The following is a 24,238-nucleotide window of genomic DNA, read 5'->3' as shown; positions in this document are numbered from 1 at the left end:
AGTTGCAGGTTCTTGTTCATGCATCACTGTTATTAGTCAAAATTTTGATTATTTTGTAGTCACAATGCTATCTATCTTCAATATTATTGAATGACACCTAAACATCAGTTATGTGGTTTTTTTGGTCGATATTATCAATAGCTGTTGCTTCCTTGAGTTTAGTCGTATAGACAAAGTCAAATGTAGCTTAAACACGCAGCATTCATCGATAAAATGGCCGGCTCGGGTTTCATTTGTCAGTTCTAGATTACTTTGTAAATTGTGTGATCTCATTCAATATGCTGCTTCTTAACATGTGAATTTCGACAGCATATTCAACTAATGAACATCACTACCTTCAAAGAAAGAAAATGGAGAAGTTAGATAAACTTGAACTTAAAATAATGCTGCGCTACCTTCGATTCGACTAATGATCATTGATAATCATCGGCAACCTTGAGCTCGAATAAATTATACTAGATCGAATATCTCCGCAAGCATACAAGTATCATCACTCTTGAACATTAGTTGTACAAGAACATTGCAGTATCTAAAGTTGCCTTCGTTTTCATATACACAATGAAGTTTGAGGCAATGCAAACAATAGAGAGGTATAATAGCAGATAGAGTATATATGCATTGTTTTGCGGGGACGGTTCATATAGGTTTATCATCTGTTATAAATATAAACACCAATGCTATTGGTTATTTGACGACGGCAACAATTCACCTCCACAATGTTCAAGTAAAACTAGTTGGCGACCAAAAGATCAAAACTGATAAACACCAAAAAAAAAACAAAAACCCAATACTTAATCTCTCTGCAGGAAGATGAGTAAGTAACCCAGAATTTTGTTTCTACAGATTTTTTTTTTTTAAAAAAAAAAAGCAAAACATGTTTTCCTTCTTTTGTGTGGAATGGTTATACCCTAACCATAGACATCAGACTCTCCGTTGGGTATAGGCTCCTTATGTAGAACCGATTTCTGATTCCTTACTGGTAGTGAGATGTTTCTCCTGCAAGAGAAACAACACAAGAAGTGTCTTTTTAAATGGTCTGCTGGATCAATGTTTATCAGCACAAAGAATTGAAATCCTAAAGAAAAGCTCATTTCAAACTTTGCAGCCATATGCAACTCTTCTTTATTTAATTGTATTGACAACCATTTCAAACTTTGCATGAAGAAAATTTGAAGATGTGCTAAACATTGATGATATTCTGCGTGAATACAATGAAAGCATCCTTTACTTAAGAAAGTAGTTTATTGTATTTTTATCTTGTTTCAAGGTTTGATCTGAAGGTTTTCTATCTAATAGAGTGATGCTAATCAACATGTAGTAAGGAAACGTACATATAACTTCATGCAAAGGCACAGATAACCAAACTTTCATCAAGGGAAACATACACTAAAACATATATAGTCTACCTTTTCCAGATTGTAGCAATGAAGCAATTATACATCCAAGAAATATGATAACAGATTGTTCTGGCAACAAAAGTGTTTATCATGCTCCAGCGAGCAGCAGTGCTACGAGTAAAACTTTTGCAAGTTCATAAGAAACATATACTTGTATATATGCAAAACCAACCAGTTCATGCAAAGAGTAATCATGCTTTTGAGAAACGTCATGAATAGAATTATATTCAGGCAAAAGTTGTATTATGCTCAAATAAATGCAAAGGTACAAGTAAAACTTATATGAACGTCAGAGGAATTAATGTTTTCTAAATAGTAAATGAGTAAATTCCAATAACCTACTTGATGTGGATGTACTACTTATCCTGCTGATTTTATCTTGTCGCCACTCATTTCCTAGATAACATGACAATAGGAACATTATCAGCCGCGAGAAGAAACAATGGTTAGAACATCCACACCAAATTTTTTTCCTTTTGTGGCAAAAAAACACACCATAAGATTAACTAAAAAATGCTCATTTTTATGGACGATAAACTGCAATTATAATAACTGACATACCACAACTGAAGCCGAATCCTTCCGAATCTTCCGAGTTGGGTTCCTCATTGTCACAAATTCCTCTGAGGAGGTTGGGTGAATTCCAACAGTGGAATCAAAATCCCATTTTGTTAGTCCAGCTTTTATAGCAATACCAATCCCCTGAAGTGTATGAAGCTAAACTTTGTGGGCTAAACTGGGGCAACCAGAAAGTAGAAAAGTATGCACTTGAACTAGAGGACAGTAACCTGTATAATCTCTGGTGCATCGTCCCCACACATGTGAGCACCTAATACTTTATTTGTATTTGCACACACAATGAGTTTCATAAACACACGATCAGGCAGACCAGAGAGGGTAGCCTTCAGAGGCCTAAAGTTGGTGGTATAAATATCAACATCACCATACTCTTGGATAGCCTACATCAGTTAAATTGTTCATATGGAAATAAAACATGAAAGCTCATAAGCACTATTATTGTGTACAAAGTGCACCTCACCTGCTCCTCAGTTAGACCAACTTGTCCAATTGGAGGTTGACAAAATACAGCAGAAGGCACAGCTCTGTTATAAATACAAAAGAATTAGTTTGATAAGTTCATCAAGTTTATCTGCCTCAAAGATTCTGTGTAACATTTATTGAGAGTTTGAATTCACAAACTGGAGCTTTGAAGTACATATGGGCATGTACTGGACACATAATTATTAAAATTTAAGCTGTAATGTTATTGAATTTGAATTCACAAACTGGAGCCTAGAAGTACACATGAGCATGTAGAGGACAAATAATTATTAAATTTAAGCTGTATAAAAGCCCATTTTAAATATGCACTATTGCATCTTTGTTGGTCAACCAAGACCACAAATCAAGAAATATTACCTGTAAAAATGTAGAATATTCAAAACCCAAAGGATAGTTATTAAAGGTCACAAGTAGTCTCATGTTCAAATAAGCAATAATCCTCAGGAATAGGAAAAGAAGCCCCAAGGTCTTGGGAAGCAGATATGAAGATTTCTTGTTTTGTTAGCAAGTATCATAATTAAACCATTCAACAATAGTAGGACTATGAATAGTTGGAAAATAAAGGTGAAACTGAGAAACCTAGCACTTGAGCATTCCATGAGCTCCAATATTATATTTTATCATTCCTACTGTATGTCGAGTTTTGAAAATAGAAGTAACTGGAAGCTATAAAGCTTTCAGATCTTCCTGCAAACAACCAGAAACACCTAGGGACATGTTCCACTCAATTAAAATTCTGGGAAACTTATGGATTAAAAAGACAAACTCGAATTAATCCTCAGATTGGGTACCTTAAAAGAAGGAAAAGAATGAAGGTGATACAAACCAGGATGATTCCATAGGAGAGAGAAAAAATTGCAAGCTTATTATGAGAGAACCCATCATTCCTGGCGTTTGTTTTGAAGGGGAAAACATTGATTTTCTAAAGGAACGAAGAGGAGTTTTGAGAAATATATCATTTCTTGTTGACGGTATATGCAAGTTACATAATCAGATTTTCCTTGAATCTCAAGACCAAGAAACATACCACTCAGTTCCAGTCTTCCAGAACAAGCTGGAAACCAATAACAGACAAGACTTAAAAATAACTGCATCACGTACAAATTCAGAATATGTAATGACTTCTAATTGATGATTAGCATTCCTATGTGTGTGACAAAAGTTTACAGCTTAGACTTGATGACACACTTCAAGCTACCAAAGACATCCTTAAACAGATTTATGAGTCCCAATAGCATCTTCCATTAGTACTGATGACTGATGAGGTACCTTTGAAGTGGTTACCGCAATATCTGAAATTTTTGCCCTTAGGCCACAGGAGCCTTTTTTATTGCTTGATTGATGTAATTAGTTTTCCCAAACAATTATCAAGTTCAGCAAATTTTTCATTAATGATGAGATTCTTCTTCTGCTTAACTTTAAAGTTTCCCTTATGTGCATATCCAGAAATCAGAAGGTGCAGCAACATCCTGGTACCATGTGTGTAACCAAAAATAGCTAACAAAATAAGAAAGTGCAGCTTAAATAAATGTGATAAATCACATTGAAAGATCAGATATGAAACTGCAAATAAACATGATCCATCAACAATAGAAATAACTAAAACTCTGAAAAATGATTATTCAGTTAACTACAGAATCTTGACCAAGAAATGAAAAGATAAACTCAGAAGAATGACTATCTAGTTAACCTTAGCTGATTGATCTTGACTAGAATATGAAAGATTCTGAACATTCTCTTGCTGTGTTCTTCTTTAAATTATCGTACCAATTTAATGAGTTTGTATATCACTATTTAAAATTTAAATTGCCACTAAAATGCTGTAAATACATACGTGAAATTGGGCTTTGTTGGTTCATTAAGAAAGACAGTTTTAGCAAATGCCCCTCCTTCCATTAGTGCAACAGGAGTCAAGTTTAACCTATCTGTAACATCTCCAACAGCCCAGATGGAATCTACTGATGTCTGAGAATACTCATCAACCTAGAGGAAACAAATAGATAGAATCAAAATGTTTTGAAAACTTCCAGTGAGTAAATGAAGTGCATAGTAACAATACCAGAATGGCACCATTCTCAGCCAAGTCTACTCCAACATTCTCTAGTCCCAAGTTCTGCATGTATGAAAGAAAATTATATATAGACATTATATTAGGTTTGTGACATAACATATAAGTTAAATTCAACCTCCAAACAACAAACCTTTGTATTTGGTCTTCGCCCTGTTGCAAACATTATATGTGAAAAACCATCAATTGTTCCTTTGTTAGTCCTAAGTGATAGTAATCCATCTGTTGACTTGACAAGTGCCTGAGGAGTCTCCTCTACATGAAACTCAATGCCCCGCAAGGACATCTGTTCAGAAACAAAGTCTCTAATCTGCATGAACCAAACTGTGAGAAGATGAATTCACAATCAAAAACATAAATGTACTCCTCTTAATTCAAGTTATCTTCCTCACCTCCTCATCAAATCCCCTCAAAACTTTCTTTTGTCGAATAAATACATGAACCTCACTCTTCAACCCATTGAAGATGCCAGCAAACTCTAAAGCAATATACCCACCTCCTACTATTGCAATCTTTTCAGGTTTTGAAGGCAAGTCTAATGCAGCATCTGAGTCAATAGCATATTCTATACCAGGAATCTCTGGAAGATTAGGTCGCCCACCAACAGAGATAAGTATATGCCTAGCTGTGTAGAGTTTCCCATCAACTTCAACAGTATGTGGATCAACTATCTGTACCATTAAGACCAAGAAAACAAATAAGCCATAACAATCAAAATAATTTATTCATTAAAATACTAAATTTTAAATCGATTTCAAAAGTACATCTAACCTTTCCACGGCCTTCAATTAAAGTGACACCAGCATTTTGAAGGATATTTTTGTAGATTCCTGTGAGACGTTGTAGTTCTGCATTCTTGTTAGCTATAAGGGTACTCCAGTCATGCTTTGGCTCAGATTCATATGCCCATCCAAAGCCATGACTCTCTTCAAAGTCATGGGAATATTGAGACGCATACACGAAAAGTTTCTTTGGGACACACCCACGAAGCACACATCTATATAAGAAAGAAGTATATAATCATTTATATGAACAAAAGGTGAATACAATAAAAATAAATGCCAATCATAAAATAATATATTTCCCCTCCGTTTGCTAAGAAAATCATTCTTACTTGAGGAACTTGTATCAAATCATGTGCTTTGGATGTGTGGCTTTCATGATGAACGAGATTGACTAAAAAAGAATGAGTTGAAAGTGCCAAAAGTTTATTCACATATGATACCTCAACACTATTATACTAAATCACAAGGCAAAGTAGGTGATCATTTATGTCTTTAGCATGATACTCCCTAATAACAACTCCAGCTCAATTCACAACTTCATGCCTGGCTGTCTTTGTTTTTTTTTTTTTATTACTTTTGAACAAATTGTCGTTCCCTGCTATGTAGGACGTGTCTAATTGTCTACCTTTAAAAACGTGCCTCTTTTTGGTTTTTCTTTAAATGATCTATCAGCCATAAAATCAACGTGTTAGTAAATATGGAACATCTCGTATATTAGCATGGACTAAGCTACAAATATAGAAATGCCTGTTCAATGATCTTCAACGATCTATAAGTTAAAAAGTATAGATTATAGAATTTGACACCTTGAAAATACACCTCCCAGAACAAACCCCGGAAAACTCAATCTACTTGAAAGAATGAATGATATGAAATTGTAATAGCAATTTATCAAAACAAACATAATTCTCTACATTAAAAGAAAAGCTAAATAGAACAAAATAAGCAGACAAAAGAACCAATACAGGGAGAAAAGGGAAAGGAGTAAAAGGAAAGTATCAAACGATATTCTAATAAGGAAAAGGAGTCAGAAAATAACCAAAACATAACATAGTCTATTCAAGTATGAAAATCCAAAATTCTGGAGATGATCCAACAAAGTTCGATTTCATACAGGCTGATAAAACAATCCTAGGTCAAAACCTCTTTGCTCTTTGGCATCATGAAGTTCAGTAGATTAATCATCTTACAGAAGATGCTACTTACGCAGCAAAAGAACAGCATATGAATCAGGGGTAAAATTTTCAGTCAATTAGACAACGCAGATGGATAAAAGAGAAATCTTACGTTCCTCCGACCCCGCCAGCATTTTCTGAGGATATAGTGGAGAACGGTAGCTCGCAGATGGCCACCTTGGCGCCGTAGGTCGCCGCGAACCGCGAGGCGCGGACGCCTCCGCTGCCGGCGCCGATAGTGAATAGGTCGAAGTCGAACTGGCGGGAGAAGGAGGCACCGTTTCCTCCGTCGGCGCAGGCGCGGACGGCGAGACGGCGAGAGGGGAGGAGGGAAAGGAAAGGTGGGAACGGGGTCGATCGCAAGGCCCTCGAGGAGGAGGCGAAGAGAGGTTTGAGGGGGGTGGAGAGGAGAGTCGTCGAGAAGGTTCGGAGAGCGATGGCGGAGGCAAGGGCGGGAGGCGGAGCTCGGAGAGACAGGGCGGCCGCCATCGCGTAAATTGGAGTCTAAAACGTAGAGCGAGAAGTAAAGTCAGATGGAACAAATGGAATAAATATATAGAACACAAAATCCAACTCTTCATGGGCCACAATTACGATGAAATCATTTTTTTATATACAAAAGTGGTCTAAATTGTGCATTTGATGTGATTATTTTATTATTTTTCTTGAAATAAATTTTCTTAAAGTAAACTCAAATTGTTAGTTTTCATCCTACTGCTTGTTTATTTATTATTATTTAAAATTTTCATGAATATGTGTCTATTAAAGGGCTGATTGAGTTAGTGCAATTAGATGGATTAGTGACCAACCAAAGTAGTAAATTAATTTAGTCGATCATCCAAGCAATTAAGTCCCTTCACCAAAGTTTTCTTATTCCTATAACATGAATAAATTACAGGAGAAAGTGATTCCATGATTTTTCTTCCAAACCAAGGAGTGTGTGAATTACCTCTTGTTCTTCAGGAAAAAAAAAATCATAAATCAAGGTGTAAAGATTGATCCACATGATCTTGTTGATTCCAAAGCAAAAATATCATCATAATCATCAACCAGGTGCCTAGCTATTCAGAACTTGTGATTGTGCAGTGTTTACAAATGTGGCACTCTTGTTGAGCCCTTCTTCAACTAGAATTCTCACTGCTTCCAGCCCTCTTTGAAAGGCAAAATCTAGCTGCAGAAACCAGATTGTAACATTCAGATGTTTGGTTGATCAACAGTTCTTGTCGTTGAATCAGGTAAGTAAAGATGCAAAAACCTCTTCTTGTTCCTTTTTGTTAAATGGTCGGAGAACAAAGCTCGCAGGATCCATTTTCCCGGGGGGTCTTCCGATACCTTGACAAAAAATGTATATTAGGTTTAGGAACCCATGTAAACTGTATCTGAAAGTTGCCTAGCTCACCTATTCTTAAACGAGGAAATTCATGACTTCCTTTCAGGTGATTGATCACGCTCCGCATCCTGTTAGAACAATCTCTGTTACTTACCCATGCATAGTTTCGTCAAGGCGAATACAATACAAATATAAATGGTAGATTGTTGGGGTGTCTGAAGTTGTTATATTAAGAACTGAACTGACACACTAGATAAAGCCCAGTCCACCAGTATTCATTCAATGTTCTAAGATCATTTCCATAGATGGTTATGTCATTCAAAATGTGGGTGCATATAAACATCGCCTTGTCGTATATCTTCCATTTTCACAGCAATAACGCCAGTAATCTCATGTATGTATTGCCCTTTCATCCTTGAACTATGTTTGAACGCCATTTAAGTCATGTGAACATTATGAAGAAGCTCGTATTAGTCTGAATAGTAATAATAATCTGGTGCCAGTTCATGAGAAGGCTTTCAAATTTTTGTGAAATGACCATAAATGAACTCACTACTCTTGACACGATAGTGCAAAAAACTTGGCGGGAAGAAATATATTACCCATTATGGCCGCCATGTCCACCTTTTGGCAATAAGCGCAGTTTTGCAAATGGCAAATCTAAATCATCATACATCTACATAGCAAAGACATTGGATTATCATAGAACATAAAGTTACAAATACCGGTCACCAAGTAATCCCAACAAAAGCCTTTTACCAAAAGCACTTGATTGAGAGGTACATTGAAGTATGATATTATTGGTCCAACCTGAAATAGTGTTCAAGATATGATGGTTTAGAAATTGCATATAGATATTGGCATATAAACTTATCAATTGGAAATGGCAGTATTAGTTACCGATTCACCACTAGCATTCATGAAGGTTTGTGGTTTTGCAAGCATGACAGGAACATCACAGATGAAACCTGATAAAGAAAAGAAAGTTGAGCCTTCCAAATTAGATAAGGACAAATGTCCCAAAGATAGTATTGCATTTTTCACATGTCACTCCTTTGGACATAATTGATTTAGTTTATGTAAGCTGAAAATAGGTAGTCATGTTACTGATTGGATGGGACATAATCACGAGCATATTCATGTGATCAAGACAGAACTTATAAACAAGAACTCGAGGCGAGTCATTGCAAAGCAGAAAGAGCACAGGAGATTATGGTCTAATGAAAACCCAGTATACAATCTTCTAACTGAACCATAAAACAACATAGACATGCAACAAGTAAAACAAAATTACCAGAATTACCTTTTCCAAACAGAGCTCTTGAACGCATAGTACTCATAGATATTCCTTCAGATTCCGCTATAAAATCTATCATCTCAAAACCCACCTAAAACAAAAGACATTGCTAATGGTAAGATTAAGAGGAGTTAAAGTTAATGATTTGATTATCATGTTATTATGATGGACTAGCATGGTGCGTTTGAAGTTTCAGAAAAGCATCAAGCAAATTGGGTTAGAAACCCATATGATACATTCAAAAAAGTTATGAAACATTCCAAGTTCACGAATGTGAAGGATATTAACCCTATATCACTGTTACTTTATAATTGATAGTACAATTCTTTAAAGTACTCTTAGCCTAGAATGCTTCTTTTAAATATGACTTGCTTGCCACATTTAACTCATGGATCTACCACTCTTAGCCAATACAGGGCTAAAGGGGAATTTGAATGAGGTGAAATAAATGGGAGGTCATACAACACATTCTTTCCTTTCCATATGTATACTTTATCATTGTGCTTGAGCCAATCAACCCACATTGCAACACCACATAAAATGTTTTCTTGTGTCAAATAAGTCGTGTAGACAAGCTTCCTGGGCTGACCCTTCAATTAGCAAGGTGCCCACCATAAATAAGCCAACAATGCACTCTGATGGAGCAGTTTCAGAGCTCTTTGAAACTGACCTCGTAAAAATCCACCTTTCAGCCCAATTTAGGCATCAATACAGCCATCAGTGTATCTATTCGTATTCTCCCATAGAAAAGATTGAGTGCAAGCAAAGTAGCGACCAAGACAGATAGTCAACGAGTGAGCGTAGTTCCAAGCCCATAACGATAACCATACAAGGAAGCGAATCAAGCTTATGTAGGCTACACATTTATCAATTTACAAAGCTCTCCAAACCAAAAAATTAAAAAATATCTTATGCGTAAAACAATCGAAATGAACGAGTATGAGGCATAACACCGAACATGTATGAGGCATTTTATTAAAACAAAACGGAACGTTTAAAGTACAAATTTAGATAGGTGCTCAGGCTCTTACATTGTGCCGTGTTCCCTGATATATCTTTCCAGGGTTTCCGAGCCCGACGAGGAGCCAAGGCCTGCGGGTAGATTCGCTGGGGGCCAAGGAGGAAGCGGTGGCGTCAGGAGGCGCGAGAGGGCGCCGCGTCGACAGAGGCATCTGCATCGTCCTCCGAGCCGCGCTAGCGAAGACCGGGAATGGAAGCCGCAGTCCTCCAGAGGAGGCGGACGCGGAGGAGACGACTGCGCCAAGCATCACATCAAACAGAGGTGCCGTCCCGCAGCCGCCACGGATGACCAGCGATGTATCGGAGAAACCCTCGCCATTTGCCTGGGAAATCTATTGGAGAATGATCCGACCCCACGTGACTCGATGAGCCCAGATTTTGTTTGTTTGATTTTTGATGTACCCCTATAGTCTTATTATTATCATTTAAGTCACTCTACTTACACATGTTAGCAGTATGTCTCTTACAGTTCCATTATTAACATTTTACTCCCCACCTATTTATCTATTAAGCCCTCTCTGCCATTTATAATAATATAAGGATAAACAACTTTTTAACGAGTGCATAAATTTTTAAAATTATCAAATCGTATATCCTATTTTTAAAATTATCAAACCACATCCTCACTTTCATTTTTATCGAGTGCATAAATTTTTAAAATGATCAAATCATATACCCTAATTTTAAAATTATCAAATCATATATTCACTTTTATTTTTCTCTATATTATTATTCCAGTGGAATGCCTTTTTTACACAGTCAGATCAAGTTTTTTTAAGATAGTTTTGATCGATTCGTGTTCAAAAAATCATTGTCATGGTAAAATTGATATTTTTATAACTAGGAGAACTAGATGAATATATAAAAATCGATTTCATATCATTTTGAGATATCTATGTCCATCAACCGATTTCGATCGAATTCATCTAATTCTTATGATTATATAAGTGTCCTCATTGTTATGGTAAAATTGATATTTTTATAATTAGGAGAATTAGACGAATATATAAAAATCGATTTCATATCATTTTGAGATATCTATGTCCATCAACCGATTTCGATCGAATTCATCTAATTCTTATGATTATATAAGTGTCCTCAAATATTAATTTGATCTAATATATTGAGAACGATGTTTTTCTAAATATAAATTAATTTTTTAGATATATTCGTGTTCAAAAAATCATTACTCTCAATATATTAAGTAAAATTAATATTTGATGATATTTTTACAATCAAGAAAATTAGATAAACATATAGAAACTGATTTCGTATCGTTCCGAGATCTATAAGTCCATTAATCAATTTCAGTTAAAATTGATTGATGGACATAGAGATTTTAAAATTATACAAAATCAATGTGTTCATCTAATTTTCTTAATTATAAAAATATTTTCAAATACATAACAATAATTTTTTAAAATATATTTGACCTCAAATGTGCTAAAACAAAATGCCCCAAAATAAAATACTGTCAATAGAAGGCTAAAGGATATGCCCTCCTTGGACTTGGAAACTGACCAGATTTCCATTTCTCTTTAATCCCAAGGGAAGCAGTTGCTTTGGAGTAAAAGTTAAAAGAACATCAATAGAGATATATTAGATCGAATTTAAACTTAACTCTTATTAAACTCCTCCGTTCAGCGCCGGTCCTTTGACTCAGGAGGCCCAGGACGAAAAAATAAAATGAGGTTCAAAATAAATTTTTAATAATATACAATTCATCTACAATGATTTCTTATAGTATTTCTATTTGTAAAATCATCTTTAATATTATCAGTTTCAAAATTTTTCAAAATATTTTTTTCAATACATAAAATTATCAATTCATTTAATTTTTCTTGCGATATTGACAATCTCATATATATTTTTCAATAATTTTAATTTTAAAAAACTCCTTTCAACAGATGCTACCGTAGCAGGTATAGTCAATAAGATTTTATAAGTAATTGTAATATTTAGATAACAATTTATACATTGAACAAATTCAAGAATGTTTACTAAAGTTATTTGTAATATTTGTTAATTCGGTAAATAAATTATCTAACTTAACATCTAATGAATTATTATGAGTTAGAGTAAATTTTAGATTGACATAATATTTTCGTAATTCATAATCGTACAAAGTTCTTAACATTTTTTAATTAAATAAAAAATCAAATATATTTTCAAAAATTTTCATTTGCTCAAATCTATATTTTAAAGAAACAATCGTCATGTCCACAACAACAACAAATAATCAATTCTAAAGGATTGTGAAACTTCATCGTCCTTTCTTTCATTAAATTATTTTTTACTAAAAATATGATATTTTGTTATAAGTATTGACTCTATGTTCATATATGATGTAAGACTTTTAATAATAATCAAACTTACAATAAAATCATCATTCCTATACTTTTCAAAAAAAAAAAAAAGATTATACCTTCCAATTGTTTCATGGCAGCTCCAAATCCCTAATTTTTCATTTGTTTACCACTTTGCAAATTGTAATCTAAAAAGATAAAAAGGAAAAGATAATATCAAAAGATTTTGAAATATGAATTTGAGCTCAACTACCCAAAGTCCCAACTACCTAAGGCCTCAACTAATGCCTACAATACATAATAATAAAAAAAAAAAAATTGTACCCTTCCAAATTCTGAGCCCAGGGTCATTGTCACCCTCCTCCAAGAGCGGCCCTGATCCTATTCAATATAAATTTAACCCCAATCAAATACATTACGAGACGGATTTAAATCCATTAATCAAATTTAGAAACAGATTCAATTTTAATGAACCCATCCTTTATAATAATAATAATAATAATAATATTTATATTTATATTTATATTATATAATAATAATAATAATAATTTATATATATATATTTATTTATTTAGCAGATTGACAAATCCAACTCATTATAGAATTGTCAGATTTTGAGCAGAATCGAGGTTGATTAAAAAAATTGACAGGACGGATCTAGATTCGGATCTATTTTTTTTTAACAAGACAGATTCTAAAATTGGCAAAACCTGAACCGAATCTGTCTCTTACCATCCCTAACATCAATGCAATCAAACAAATGTCAGCCATATTACACACCACAATGGCAACAAAGCATCATGTTTATTGAATTTTTTTTTTCTGCGGATCTGGAAATGCTTGCGGTCAAGATGGATCTCCTTGTACACTTCCGCCATTTGTCCCTTGAGTCAATGGAAAATTTTAATGGAGCCTGACCGATCGTCGTTACCTGACTTATTTTTTCTTTATGCAACGGTAACAACTCCAGCTTTACTCAGCAGGCCTGTGTTGCTTCTTCTTCTATCATGTGTGGCATTTCCTTCAAGTGGCATAGGAGAATAGTTGTTGGGCAAGAAGGGATTCGTCAATGGAGAATCCCTAGGACAGGGACTGTTCAATGGCAGGCCACAAGGATTGGGTTTTTCTGAGGAAAGCCGTCGGTTCTCTGTTCTCCACAGCAGCGGTATCGAACCGGAGAACCTATTGTGGAACAAATCTAGGGTTCCTTGAAGGTTAGTAAGATTAGCAAGCTCGACAGGAATTGAACCACTGAATCCATTGTAAGAAAGATTAGCAAGCTCGCCTGAAAGATCCAAGCTTTGGAGGTACAAAAGGTCCCCAATCTCCGGCGGGATAGAACCGGAGAAGAAGTTACCGTAACGGACCAAGCTTTGGAGTTTCCGGGAGGCGAAGAGGCAGGCGGAGAGTCTTCCGAAAAGCCGGTTGTTCCGGAGGGGAGTCTCCGGCGGAGAGGTAGTCTAGCAGCTTCTTCTTAGGCAGGCTCAAGGCGGCGGCCACGGATCCGCCCCTGCAACTGCAAGGGATGCCGTTCCAGGAGCAAGGGTCCGGTTGGGAGGAGTTCCAGTTGACCACGGAGCCACTTGGTCATCTCGAACAGCGAATTTAAAGGAGAGGAGGGCGGCGGCGACAAGGCCGTGAGGATGATGCCAAGCACTGAACTTCCGTTGGAGAGAAAATGTGGACGTAAGGAATTCAGCGGAGGAGATGAAATGAAGAGGTGGAATTGGCGATGGGTTCTTGAGGGGAAGAAAGGCGACGACTTGGTGAGTCGCCGTGAATGAGAAATGGTGAGAAGACGGCAGAGGAATTGATGAAAGTTAATTCATATATAACAATTTCCAATGAAAATATCCATCCATTTGAGTTAGGTCAAGCAACGGAATAGGCCAAGCTAACAGAGAAAAGGAACTCTCGTCCCAACAAATGTCACTAATTTTATTCGAAACCAGTCACCTTGATTTAATCAAAATTGGCTGTTTTGTTGAAGGATACAAAACAAAGATCCAAGTGGCTGTTTTGAAGAATATCAATCATGGAGGCTGAATTAAAGCGCGAGGTCTGAAACAAAGAGATACATTTTCAAAGTGCTAAGCAAATCACTTGATGCAAGTTGGTCCATGCATTTGGAAACAACTTTTTGCAGAGAATTTAAATAGAACCTATGAAGTTCCTGCAACAAATAAGTTCACCCTGACCTCCTAACTCAAAATAACAATTGAAATCATGACCTTTAATTGTAGCAAAACAGCATAGTCAATTAAGACAGACGACATCGACAATCTCTACTATGTAGCATAACATATGTGCGAGGCAAAGCTGCAATGGTTTGGGATCTCATCAGCATTGACCCATTCTCCAACGGTCAACACATCAATCTCAGTGCATCTATCATCTTACTGGTCTGCTCTATGATGTATGAAAACGTACTTGAGCAACCAATATCAATTCGTTCAAAGAAAATAGGGAACACCAGACCGCGGCCCCCGCATTTGATTATTCTCCTCTGTTTCTGTGAAGAATTTCACCTCCCTTTCCTGCCATCATGAAGGGAAAAGATCTTGAAAAGGGAATGTAACATTGGGATCGGCAGTACTTCAAAGTGTTTAGTATGAGTTGCACAAGAAACTAGACTGTCACATGATAAGTACGCAAACAACACCAAGTCAGACATAAGTGCGGTTGTCATACCATGTTTTCGTTGAAGCTCAATATTGAAGCTACATTCCCACACCTGTAACAATAATTAGGCGCTGACCAAACCTGCAAAAAGTTTATACAGCCCGTAGGACTTCGAATTTGCGAATCTAGTCACCAGATAAAAATTCAATATAGATGAAAGAAGGATCTAATTGATGGCTGAGAAACTTGTACTGCAAGTAACAAGGAAAGAGAGCTGTTTGTGCATGAGAATAACTTGCCGTTACGAGTCCCTTATCAAACATATACTTGAGGCCTTCTTGGACCAACTGATGAGCCCGACAAACTAGATCAAGTTTGTTTATCTGATTGAACTGTGAATACAAAGCTTTTGATCAGTGCAACCAACTTAGCTACAAACAAGCTAGGGAAAAAAAACAGAAATATCTGCATACTTCTGTTGTAACCCTTGATCCAAATAGCCAACCTGCACCTCGAGGGCTAACGGCCCATGTATCAATTTCTTCTGGGTCACTCCACATGAGATCGCAAAAAGGACCTTCATGGGGAATTTCACAGTTGCGATCAATAACCCTTATCTGCTCACCATAAAAAGAGAAAATAGAATGAGGATACTAATTATAAGAAAGAAATAAATCTTAGTCATTTTCCCATATTTGCATTTTTTTGACATGCACTTGTACTTTTCATTCTTTTAATTACCAAATGTAGTTCTCTCCGTATTATGAAACAAAATCTTCAACAGGGTAACCTAAGCGGCAACAAGTTGCTCCAGACCAAGATATAGTAAGAACTGATTCGACATGAAGAAACATCTATACATTCCATCCAGATATTAAAAGTTACCAAAGAATCAGAGACATAGTTGCCGTCAATGCATCAAGTTGAAATTCCATTAAAATGTAACAGAAGGCATAGAGGTCATACTTAAAAAGTTTATACAAACTCAAGACACCACTAACGTGACAACCAAAGGCATATTGGCAGACATAGTTTATGATTTTTGCAAACAATTAAAAGCAAAGTAAAGACGAACCTGGTCAATTGTTCTTACATCTGGAGAAAGGCCACCATGGACACAAAGTACCTGCATTCAAATGTTATATGAATAAAGCAATTGATTATCTGACACAGCACGAGAAATTCAATTCACTATTATATGAGAATACACGTGCACTCAAGTTTGAGTAAAATGGCTTACAGTTCCATCTATAATTGCTGATAGAGTAAGGTAGTCAAATACATCTGTGCAATAGCGCCATGCATTTGCATTCCCATACTTCCTCTGGCATTCATCATAAAATCCATAAACCTATGAAAATCACATCCCAAATTAATATATATTAAATTTGATTAAGTTAATTTAAAGATTTAACCAAATTATATAATGAAATCTGATCGTTAGCTGATTAATGGCAGTGGCATTCAGATCATGATCAGCCAAGAAAAAAAATTGCAATATTTTCGAAAACAGCAAATTTGATTTATTTATTTATTTAAAGCATCTATTTCCATTTTATGATTATACCTTCAAGGACTCTTATCTATATATATTTGTATCAAACACACTACACTTTCATTGACAGCATGTTAAAAGGTATTTAGAAATAGCCATGTCTGACATCTAAATTCAAACTAGTTAGATATGCACGCAGAAGGCAAAGTAGCAAAAGAACATGCACACAGTAACTGTCATAGTCATAGCAGAGGCAGTTAACCAAAAACAGCATCTCAGAATTGAAGATTTATATTTAAAAGCATAGCATCATCCCTTCTTTAGATCTGGAGTTTAAACATCTAAATAAACACAACAAACCCCAAAAGGTCTTCAAGAAAACAAGATTTTCTTTTATAACATACATCTAGTATAAAAATTAAAGATTCATGCAGATATGAGTAGTGAAATATTGAAAAAGTGCAACAAATGAATTAGATATAGTGAAATAGGAAGGTGAGCTTTGACAACACTTTTATCTATCAAATCTCAAAAAGACGGTTTATATAAAAATAAAGTGGTGAAATGTGATATATGAGATACATATGCATAATTTTAAAAACTGAAGCAAGAAACAAATGCAACTAAAACTGAAGAAGATCAAATAGAACTTTATAAAGAAATTGTCGCATCAAATAATTTTCATCTCTGCAAGGAAAGATCAGTATGCTTGTGATTGACTCTGTAATAAACAGACCACACTACCAAATAGAATTACCTGGGTTAACTGCCTGCTCTCATGATTGCCTCGCAAAAGGGTGATATTTGCAGGGTATCTGATGTACAAGGAAATCAAAAATTAAATAATATGAGTTGGGCGTGCTTCATGAAACTCAGTGAAATGGCTAAAAGTAGCTCCTGATAAGGATTGCAAATGATTAGCTCCATAGAAATCATTTTCAAGAAAATGCTGAAAGTGTCATACACAAGAGTATATTCCCTGGGTTAAAATTACAAACACATTATACAGAATAAAAGCATGAATTAAACCATTGTATCCCTTCCACAGTTGCACTTCAGAAACAAGAAAAATAATGTTGCGTGCATAAAGCTTGTAAACTGCATTTATGGAGTTCGACTATCACAAATATCCTTTCTAATGCCCAATCAGCTTGAAGAGAAGCACGTACTAGTTGAGCATTCACCTAACTTTAGCGGCCAAGAGATGTGGCATACATTAGAGGAATATCAAATTCCAAGCTGATTGACTAACTCTGGAACTCAAAAGGAACAAATTCATCATATAACGACCAAAATCTTATCCAAGTAATCTCTCGAATAATTTCAACTATAATTATACTTCACTCATAACTTGTTTTAGACTTTTGACACATCATTTCCAGATTATTCCAATGCAATGGCCAGTATCTTGTTATTTTAGCATAAATGCACTTTCAAGTATTACAGAGAAATAATGGGAGATTAAGAGAGTTAAAAATAGACAATGTGGCACATACTGATTACCTGGCTTTTAGCAGCAAAAGGATTGTGAAAACTTCAAGACTGTTATAACCACGATCAACAAAATCACCCTGGCAGATATATTGAGAAATTTTAAATCACAATACATAGTAGGTATTCTCACAAAATTATAAACAAACAAAATGGACCAATATTTTTTAGAAAATGAGAAGTTCACCATAAAAATATAATTTGTCTCAGGAACATGACCTCCAGTTTGAAATAGCTTCATTAGATCATGAAACTGACCGTGAATGTCACCACAAACAGTGACAGGGCTATTAACAGGTTGTACATTTGACTCCTCTATAAGTATCTCTTTGACCTGTCAAGGAAATTAATATGAAAACTGGAAAATTTAACTCAGAAGGATGTTCACCAAATGAGGGCTCGCCTTCATGTATGTATTATATATAATATATGGGCACGTTATTGGCCTTTCCCTTCCTCAGAAACAGAAGGAAATTATACAGATTTCACGAACAACTAGTCAAACAAGAAACCAATAGTTAATTATCTAGTTTGCACGTTGACCACAAGAGGGAAAGTGGATATTTATCTATGAACAATGATTTTGTAATATTTTTCTCCTTTCAAACAAAAAAAAAACATTGATTCAGCTATTGCTACATACTTTAACATCTCTTTGCCTATCTGCCAAACAAAGTTTAGCAAAATATGATTTCACAGTACATTTCTACATAAAATTGGAATGGATAAGGGCAATCTCAAACAAAAACAAGAGGTGAAGATACTTCACTTAATCAACCAACTTGGGATTAGCTAGTACTTCCTATACTTGTTGTCAGCACTCAACAATGAAGTATGGAAGAAAAGAAAATTGGCAAGCATGACTTTGTAGTTGCTATAAAATTGTTTCATGCTTTAATCACAAAACACAAAATAAGGCTCCCATCTGATCTTCAAGCAATGTTAGTTTCAATTATCAAGAGTCCTAACTGATCTAAAACGTTTACTTCAATTAAGGTGTCACTTTTAGCAACTGATTCCGAGTCTATGTAACCAACATAAAGAGGCAATATATTGTCCAACAAAGAAAATTTTTAGGTCAAAGATTGCTCTACATAGCCAAAGGGAAATCAAATGTGTGCTTGTTTGTTTGTTTTTTGTACAAGCTCTATAATTTACTTTTGAATATTGCTAATGATATAGCATTATGTAGAACCCAGTGGAGTGATAAAGATTCATGCACACTTCCCAACCAGTTGAGACAAACATATCTTAACATTGATAATAACTTGTTTAATTATATGTGAACATTATTTGACAAAACATAGACAAGGAAATGCAGAAATTTGAAAGGTTAAAACTCCTTCACAAAATCACTTTATCAAACTTCTAATACATAGAAAAATAATTGGTCAACTAGCCACAGAACACAGCGGATGATGGTGTGAAGAAAGGAACTTGAGCATATCAAAGAAGCCAAAAGTATGATGATGTAGTCAACCACAATAAATGCGAGCCTATTAGAAATTGTTCCCAAGTTTTTCAAGCTCACATACCATTCTCCGGTGACCTACAGTAAAGATGGGAGGATGCTGAAGAGGAAGTTGAAAACAGCTTCCCCAAGAAAAGAGACGTGTAAAATTTATATAAGTTGATGGATGAGACTCCTGTCTTACACCAAAATAAATTCTAAATATGAAGAAGGGCAGCTCAGTGCACGAAGCTCCCGCCATGCGGGATCCCGGGGAAGAATCCATTGTACACAGTCTTACCATACTTTTTGCAAGAGGCTGTTTCCAGGATTCGAACCCGTAACCTTTTGGTCACAAAGCAATAATTTTACCGTTGCGCCAAGTCTCCCCTTCAAATTCTAAATATGAAGAAGAAATAATAAACGTGATGGTTAACCATTAATATATGAGAGGCTGAGACGTTGAGCTAATAATAGTTATATTGTGAATGTGCACGGTTGTGCTTACACTAATGGGGTTGATCAATCAATAAATATTGAAACAAACAATACAAAGGTAAGATAACCGTAACTTGTGACGACAACAAAAGTCAAACCTTCAACCCCCCATGTATGCACTCTCCAACTCACATTGACTCCGAAGAGTGTATCATAAAGACATCTCATGCCATGGAAATAATGTTAGATTACACGGACTTCATCTCCTACAATATTCTCACAAAACTGAATTCCTCCAGATAAAGAGCCTACTTCCCTTCGACACAGGTTTAGGTCTCTTTTATGATTTCCAAACAAAGTGAATCTTGAAAACGAACATAAACTGTGGTTGGAGACGGAAGTGTGGTTGGATTACATACCAAGAAATAATTAACACATCTAGGTACTAATAAGAACTGCAGGCGTGTAACAAACCCTAGAAGAAGAGTCTTGGGGGAAAAGCACAAACTAAGATCAATAGCAGAGACGGGGAAAATGCCCTAGCGTACATATTCGCAGAGGAGTTGAAGCTCGTGTTCCTCAAGATGCTGCCCTTCCTTCACCTTGGAGATCCATTGATCTAGCTCCATGGCGAAGAGCACGAATTCCGATCCTTCGGGACGCTTCGCTCTCCGATGAAGCGAGAGAGGAGGAATCGAGATCGAACCGGTTTCCGAAATGGGGGCGAAGGGGTACGAAGCGGAAACTTGCAAAAATAACAGGTAGCGATTTTATGTGGCAGAAGATATAGATATATAGCGTATCGGCCCCGATTTGTTTCCTAGCTTATAACGCTTTCTTTTACCACAAATGAATAATAATAATCAAATTCATAAACAATAATTCATAAACAAATGAATAATGTTAATCAAAAGACCAACCCGCATTTTGTGGGCTGCAGGCCGGCGGACTCCGACAAACCTCTCTCCCTGCCTGCCGTTTCAGAATTACAGACACGCAGCTAGCCATCGGAAGAAGTCCGCCCCTCCCTTGTCTCTTCCCTGAAACTCTCAAATCAAGCCTCTATAGGCAGCCGCCGCCCCTTTCTTCCCACCTCCTCCGCCGTAAACAGAGTTCGCCTGCCGAATTACTTCGGCGATGTTAAAGTTAACTCGTTACCATTCCCTGCCCAGCAGCTTTAACCACTGGAGTTGGTGGCAGAATTCAAGGTTACACTTGCCTAGCATGCATGCACAATCCAACAAAAGGATTCCCCTATAAATACATCGATTTCCAGACCCAAATTTGCGATGCAGAGAACAGTTAATTGTATCGATGGAGCAGCACCCTTTTCTAGTTGTGCCGTGCGAGTACCTACGGGTGTCGGAGGCGGCGCGGGTGGCGTACGGGGTGACGAGGGCGGAGCTGGACGAGTTTCTGATGTACGAGTTCAAGGTGCGGCGGTGCGGGAAGGCGTACCCGCACCAATGGATGAAATGTCCGTACGCGCACCGGGGGGAGAAGGCTCGGCGGCGGGACCCCAGGAGGTTCCCCCACCACGGCGTGCCGTGCCCGGAGTTCCGGCAGAGCGGGGCGTGCCGGCGGGGGCTGCGCTGCGAGTTCGCGCACGGGGTGTTCGAGTTCTGGCTCCACCCCACGCGCTACCGGACGAGGATGTGTGTCTCCGGACCCACATGCGCACGCAAGATCTGCTTCTTCGCGCACTCCGCCGATGAGCTGCGGCCAGAGGCCGTCTCCCCGGCGGGGGATGTTGCAAGGGAAGCGTCAGAGCCGGCGAAGAGAGCGGACGAGCCGGATATCCGGTGGGTCTACGAGCTGGTGGATTAACTACTACTACCACTATAATTCATAATCCGTAGAGAGAATTGGGAGTAACTAATTGTAATTAGATACTCTAAATTTTAGAGCTTGCACTTAATTATCATCCAAACTGTTCTTAATGGAACTCAATTAGCTGATAACACCATGAACATTCTCTTCCAATGCACAAAAACAATTATAATAGAATAAAAAAATTCTACCATAATTAATAATTTCTGTGTGTCATGCAAAATATCAAGCTGTTGTATTTTCTTTTGTTAAAAAAAATGTTTGGTTAAAAGAAAATACTGAAAATCTAAACCCATGAAGCACGTGAGTCCACTGTCTTCTTCTCTCAGACAGTTGACAGTTGACAGTTGTGAGTTGTGACTTGAGACTTTCACGGAACTGACACGTCATCATGAAATTGCACTTCAACTCCACCAGTTGGGCCCGCCCCAGTTGTAACTGTCACCGAGCAGAACTACGCATGCCCACCTACAACGTCCACCTTCCTTCGACGCGTGGCTTCTGCCACGTCTTCAAGTGACCTGGCATTCGAAACGTGAACGGAAGCCTCTCGTGGTGGCAATGAGATAGAGTATCGTCGACGCCGCATCGTGTTTATGGGACAATAAGATGACCCCACGCTTTTCACCTATGACATTTCAGGTAATTGTACAGGTGTAGTCAAATTAGTAAACACGGGTTCTCACCCGGCCCTACTCTTGTTCTGAAATTTTCATTTTGTCTCCAAGGTTTTAGAAATTTTAATTTTACTATCAGAGTACTAAATTCTCTTTTGCCTTTATATTTTGAATAAAATATACATATCTGTTCCAACAATTTTAAATAAATTTAAATGTAATTCCCAACTTGATTGTTGAATTAAATCAATATCAAATAAATTTTAATTAATAGATAAATAGATTTTAAAATTGTAAGAGGTAAATGTAATTTCTTGATGACACAGATACGAACTTCGAAATTTTGAGAGGCAAAGTGAATATTTCTCTTGCATCGTTGCTTCTTAAGTAAAGAAGAAAACCAATAAGAAGATCTAGATGAATTCATTCTGCGAAGATCGAGATGAATTCATTCTGCGATCAATCTCAAATGCTCCCCCGAGTTCTTATCGTCTCTCGTCGCACCATTCGCAAGAACAAGTTCGTCGACTTCGTAGGTATGTGGTCTTGTTTCACCAAACCAAAGATTCTCTGTTTTTTTTATGATCAAACAATGGCATTTCTCTGCGTTCTTCATGCAGGGGAGTATCATCTCGAACTCATCGTCGCCTACGGTGGAGTTCCAATCATCGTCCCTCGAGTTTCCGGCGTCCACTCGCTCCTCCGCGGCTACGAGCCAATCCACGGCGTGCTCCTTTGTGAAGGAGAGGACATCGATCCGTCGCTCTACGACGGCGAGACCTCCAGCAGCCTCTCTCCGGAGGAGCTAGAGGAGGTCCGCCGCCTACACCCCGGCGACGCCTCCGTCGACCACGAGAAGGACTTCATCGAGCTTGCCCTCGCCGAGCTCTGCCTCGAGCGAGGCACCCCCATCCTCGGCATATGCCGCGGCGCGCAGATCCTCAACGTGGCATGCGGCGGCTCGCTCTTCCGGGACGTGGAAAAGGAGCTTCCAGATACCGGAAAGCATGTGGACTATGAAAACTACGACGGCCACCGGCATCCTGTGTGGCTGGTGGAGAACACTCCTCTGTATTCATGGTTCGGAGGCTCGCCGGAGATCTCTGTGAACAGCTACCACCACCAGGGGGTTAAGAGGCTGGCGGAGCGGTTCGTGGCGATGGGTGTGGCGAGAGAAGGATTGGTGGAGGGATTCTATGACCCGAACTCGTACTGCCCGGAGGAGGGCAAGTTCACGGTGGGGTTACAGTTCCACCCGGAGCGAATGCGTCGGCCGGCCACCGAGGAATTTGAGTATCCTGGCTGCCCTGCAGCCTATCAGGTAAAAGTACTGCAAAATTTTCAAAAGCATTTTTAGTAACTAATGTAATAATACCTTCTCTTGCAGGAATTCATGAACGCAGTCATTGCTTATAAGAAGAAGGTTAACAACTCAAAGAAAATGTAGATCGCAGGAAATTAAACAAGGCAATGGAGAAGAAGAGAAACAAAATAGTTCCAAGTGTCTCGATCGCAAAGCAAACTCACATGAGCAGGCATGCAACTGCCCCACAACGAGATCTCCAAGAAGAACATGAATATGGAAGGGGAAATAGAATAGAAGAACTTGTTGAATAAAGCTCTGAAGCTTTTCGTCTGCATCCATTTATCAAGAATTAATTAATGTGTTAGTTATCTGATGGGGATATAACTCAAGGGCAAAGGAGAAATTAGGAAAAGGAGGAAGGGTAATTTGGTTATTACACTGGGCCGGGTTTTTTCCTTCTTCATGAAAATTCTTCGCCGCCAGCACAGTAGAAGGGACGTCACCTTCGTCGGCACCGTCTCCCTCGCCGCGAGCCACCCCTTCTCTTCT

At 37.5% G+C, this 24,238-nt stretch overlaps 4 protein-coding genes and 1 pseudogene across 5 annotated transcripts; 2 read left to right on the top strand and 3 right to left on the bottom strand.

The window, feature by feature from the left end:
• Positions 1 to 773: 773 nt before the first annotated feature.
• LOC122002171 (glutathione reductase, chloroplastic-like) lies at positions 774 to 7,027 on the bottom strand. Its single transcript, XM_042557259.1, has 11 exons — positions 6,600 to 7,027; positions 5,299 to 5,524; positions 4,920 to 5,198; positions 4,661 to 4,837; positions 4,519 to 4,572; positions 4,294 to 4,442; positions 2,437 to 2,500; positions 2,186 to 2,356; positions 1,959 to 2,099; positions 1,740 to 1,793; positions 774 to 996 (listed from the first exon to the last, which is right to left on the bottom strand). Exons 1-10 carry the CDS (start codon positions 6,974 to 6,976, stop codon positions 1,758 to 1,760), a joined length of 1,674 nt encoding a protein of 557 aa, XP_042413193.1. The 5' UTR covers positions 6,977 to 7,027; the 3' UTR covers positions 774 to 996; positions 1,740 to 1,757.
• Positions 7,028 to 7,330: 303 nt separating this feature from the next.
• Positions 7,331 to 10,514, bottom strand: LOC122002173 (peptidyl-tRNA hydrolase, mitochondrial-like). Its single transcript, XM_042557261.1, has 8 exons — positions 10,146 to 10,514; positions 9,121 to 9,205; positions 8,718 to 8,785; positions 8,577 to 8,627; positions 8,420 to 8,493; positions 7,887 to 7,945; positions 7,743 to 7,819; positions 7,331 to 7,658 (listed from the first exon to the last, which is right to left on the bottom strand). Exons 1-8 carry the CDS (start codon positions 10,380 to 10,382, stop codon positions 7,545 to 7,547), a joined length of 765 nt encoding a protein of 254 aa, XP_042413195.1. The 5' UTR covers positions 10,383 to 10,514; the 3' UTR covers positions 7,331 to 7,544.
• A 3,988-nt stretch (positions 10,515 to 14,502) lies between these two features.
• On the bottom strand, positions 14,503 to 20,690 carry LOC122002172 (phytochrome-associated serine/threonine-protein phosphatase 3). 2 transcript variants are annotated; one of them, XR_006117595.1, is made up of 10 exons: positions 20,485 to 20,690; positions 18,236 to 18,382; positions 18,061 to 18,128; positions 17,315 to 17,372; positions 16,303 to 16,413; positions 16,138 to 16,188; positions 15,536 to 15,679; positions 15,358 to 15,454; positions 15,132 to 15,203; positions 14,503 to 14,977 (listed from the first exon to the last, which is right to left on the bottom strand). XR_006117595.1 is itself a non-coding variant. In XM_042557260.1 (10 exons), exons 1-10 carry the CDS (start codon positions 20,563 to 20,565, stop codon positions 14,894 to 14,896), a joined length of 909 nt encoding a protein of 302 aa, XP_042413194.1. In that variant the 5' UTR covers positions 20,566 to 20,688; the 3' UTR covers positions 14,503 to 14,893. The 2 variants fall into 2 exon arrangements, 1 of the variants encoding a protein (XP_042413194.1); XM_042557260.1 differs by having other exon boundaries at positions 15,362 to 15,454; positions 20,485 to 20,688.
• A 560-nt stretch (positions 20,691 to 21,250) lies between these two features.
• Positions 21,251 to 21,763, top strand: LOC121999643 (zinc finger CCCH domain-containing protein 37-like). The gene has a single exon (XM_042554295.1). It carries the CDS (start codon positions 21,251 to 21,253, stop codon positions 21,761 to 21,763), a length of 513 nt encoding a protein of 170 aa, XP_042410229.1.
• A 1,089-nt stretch (positions 21,764 to 22,852) lies between these two features.
• On the top strand, positions 22,853 to 24,000 carry LOC121999642 (annotated as a pseudogene).
• Positions 24,001 to 24,238: the final 238 nt, after the last annotated feature.

Source organism: Zingiber officinale, chromosome 7A, assembly GCF_018446385.1.
Source record: "Zingiber officinale cultivar Zhangliang chromosome 7A, Zo_v1.1, whole genome shotgun sequence".
NCBI lineage: Eukaryota > Viridiplantae > Streptophyta > Magnoliopsida > Zingiberales > Zingiberaceae > Zingiber > Zingiber officinale.
Note: the sequence above shows the minus strand (reverse complement) of the source record. Positions and strands in the feature narration are given on the sequence as shown.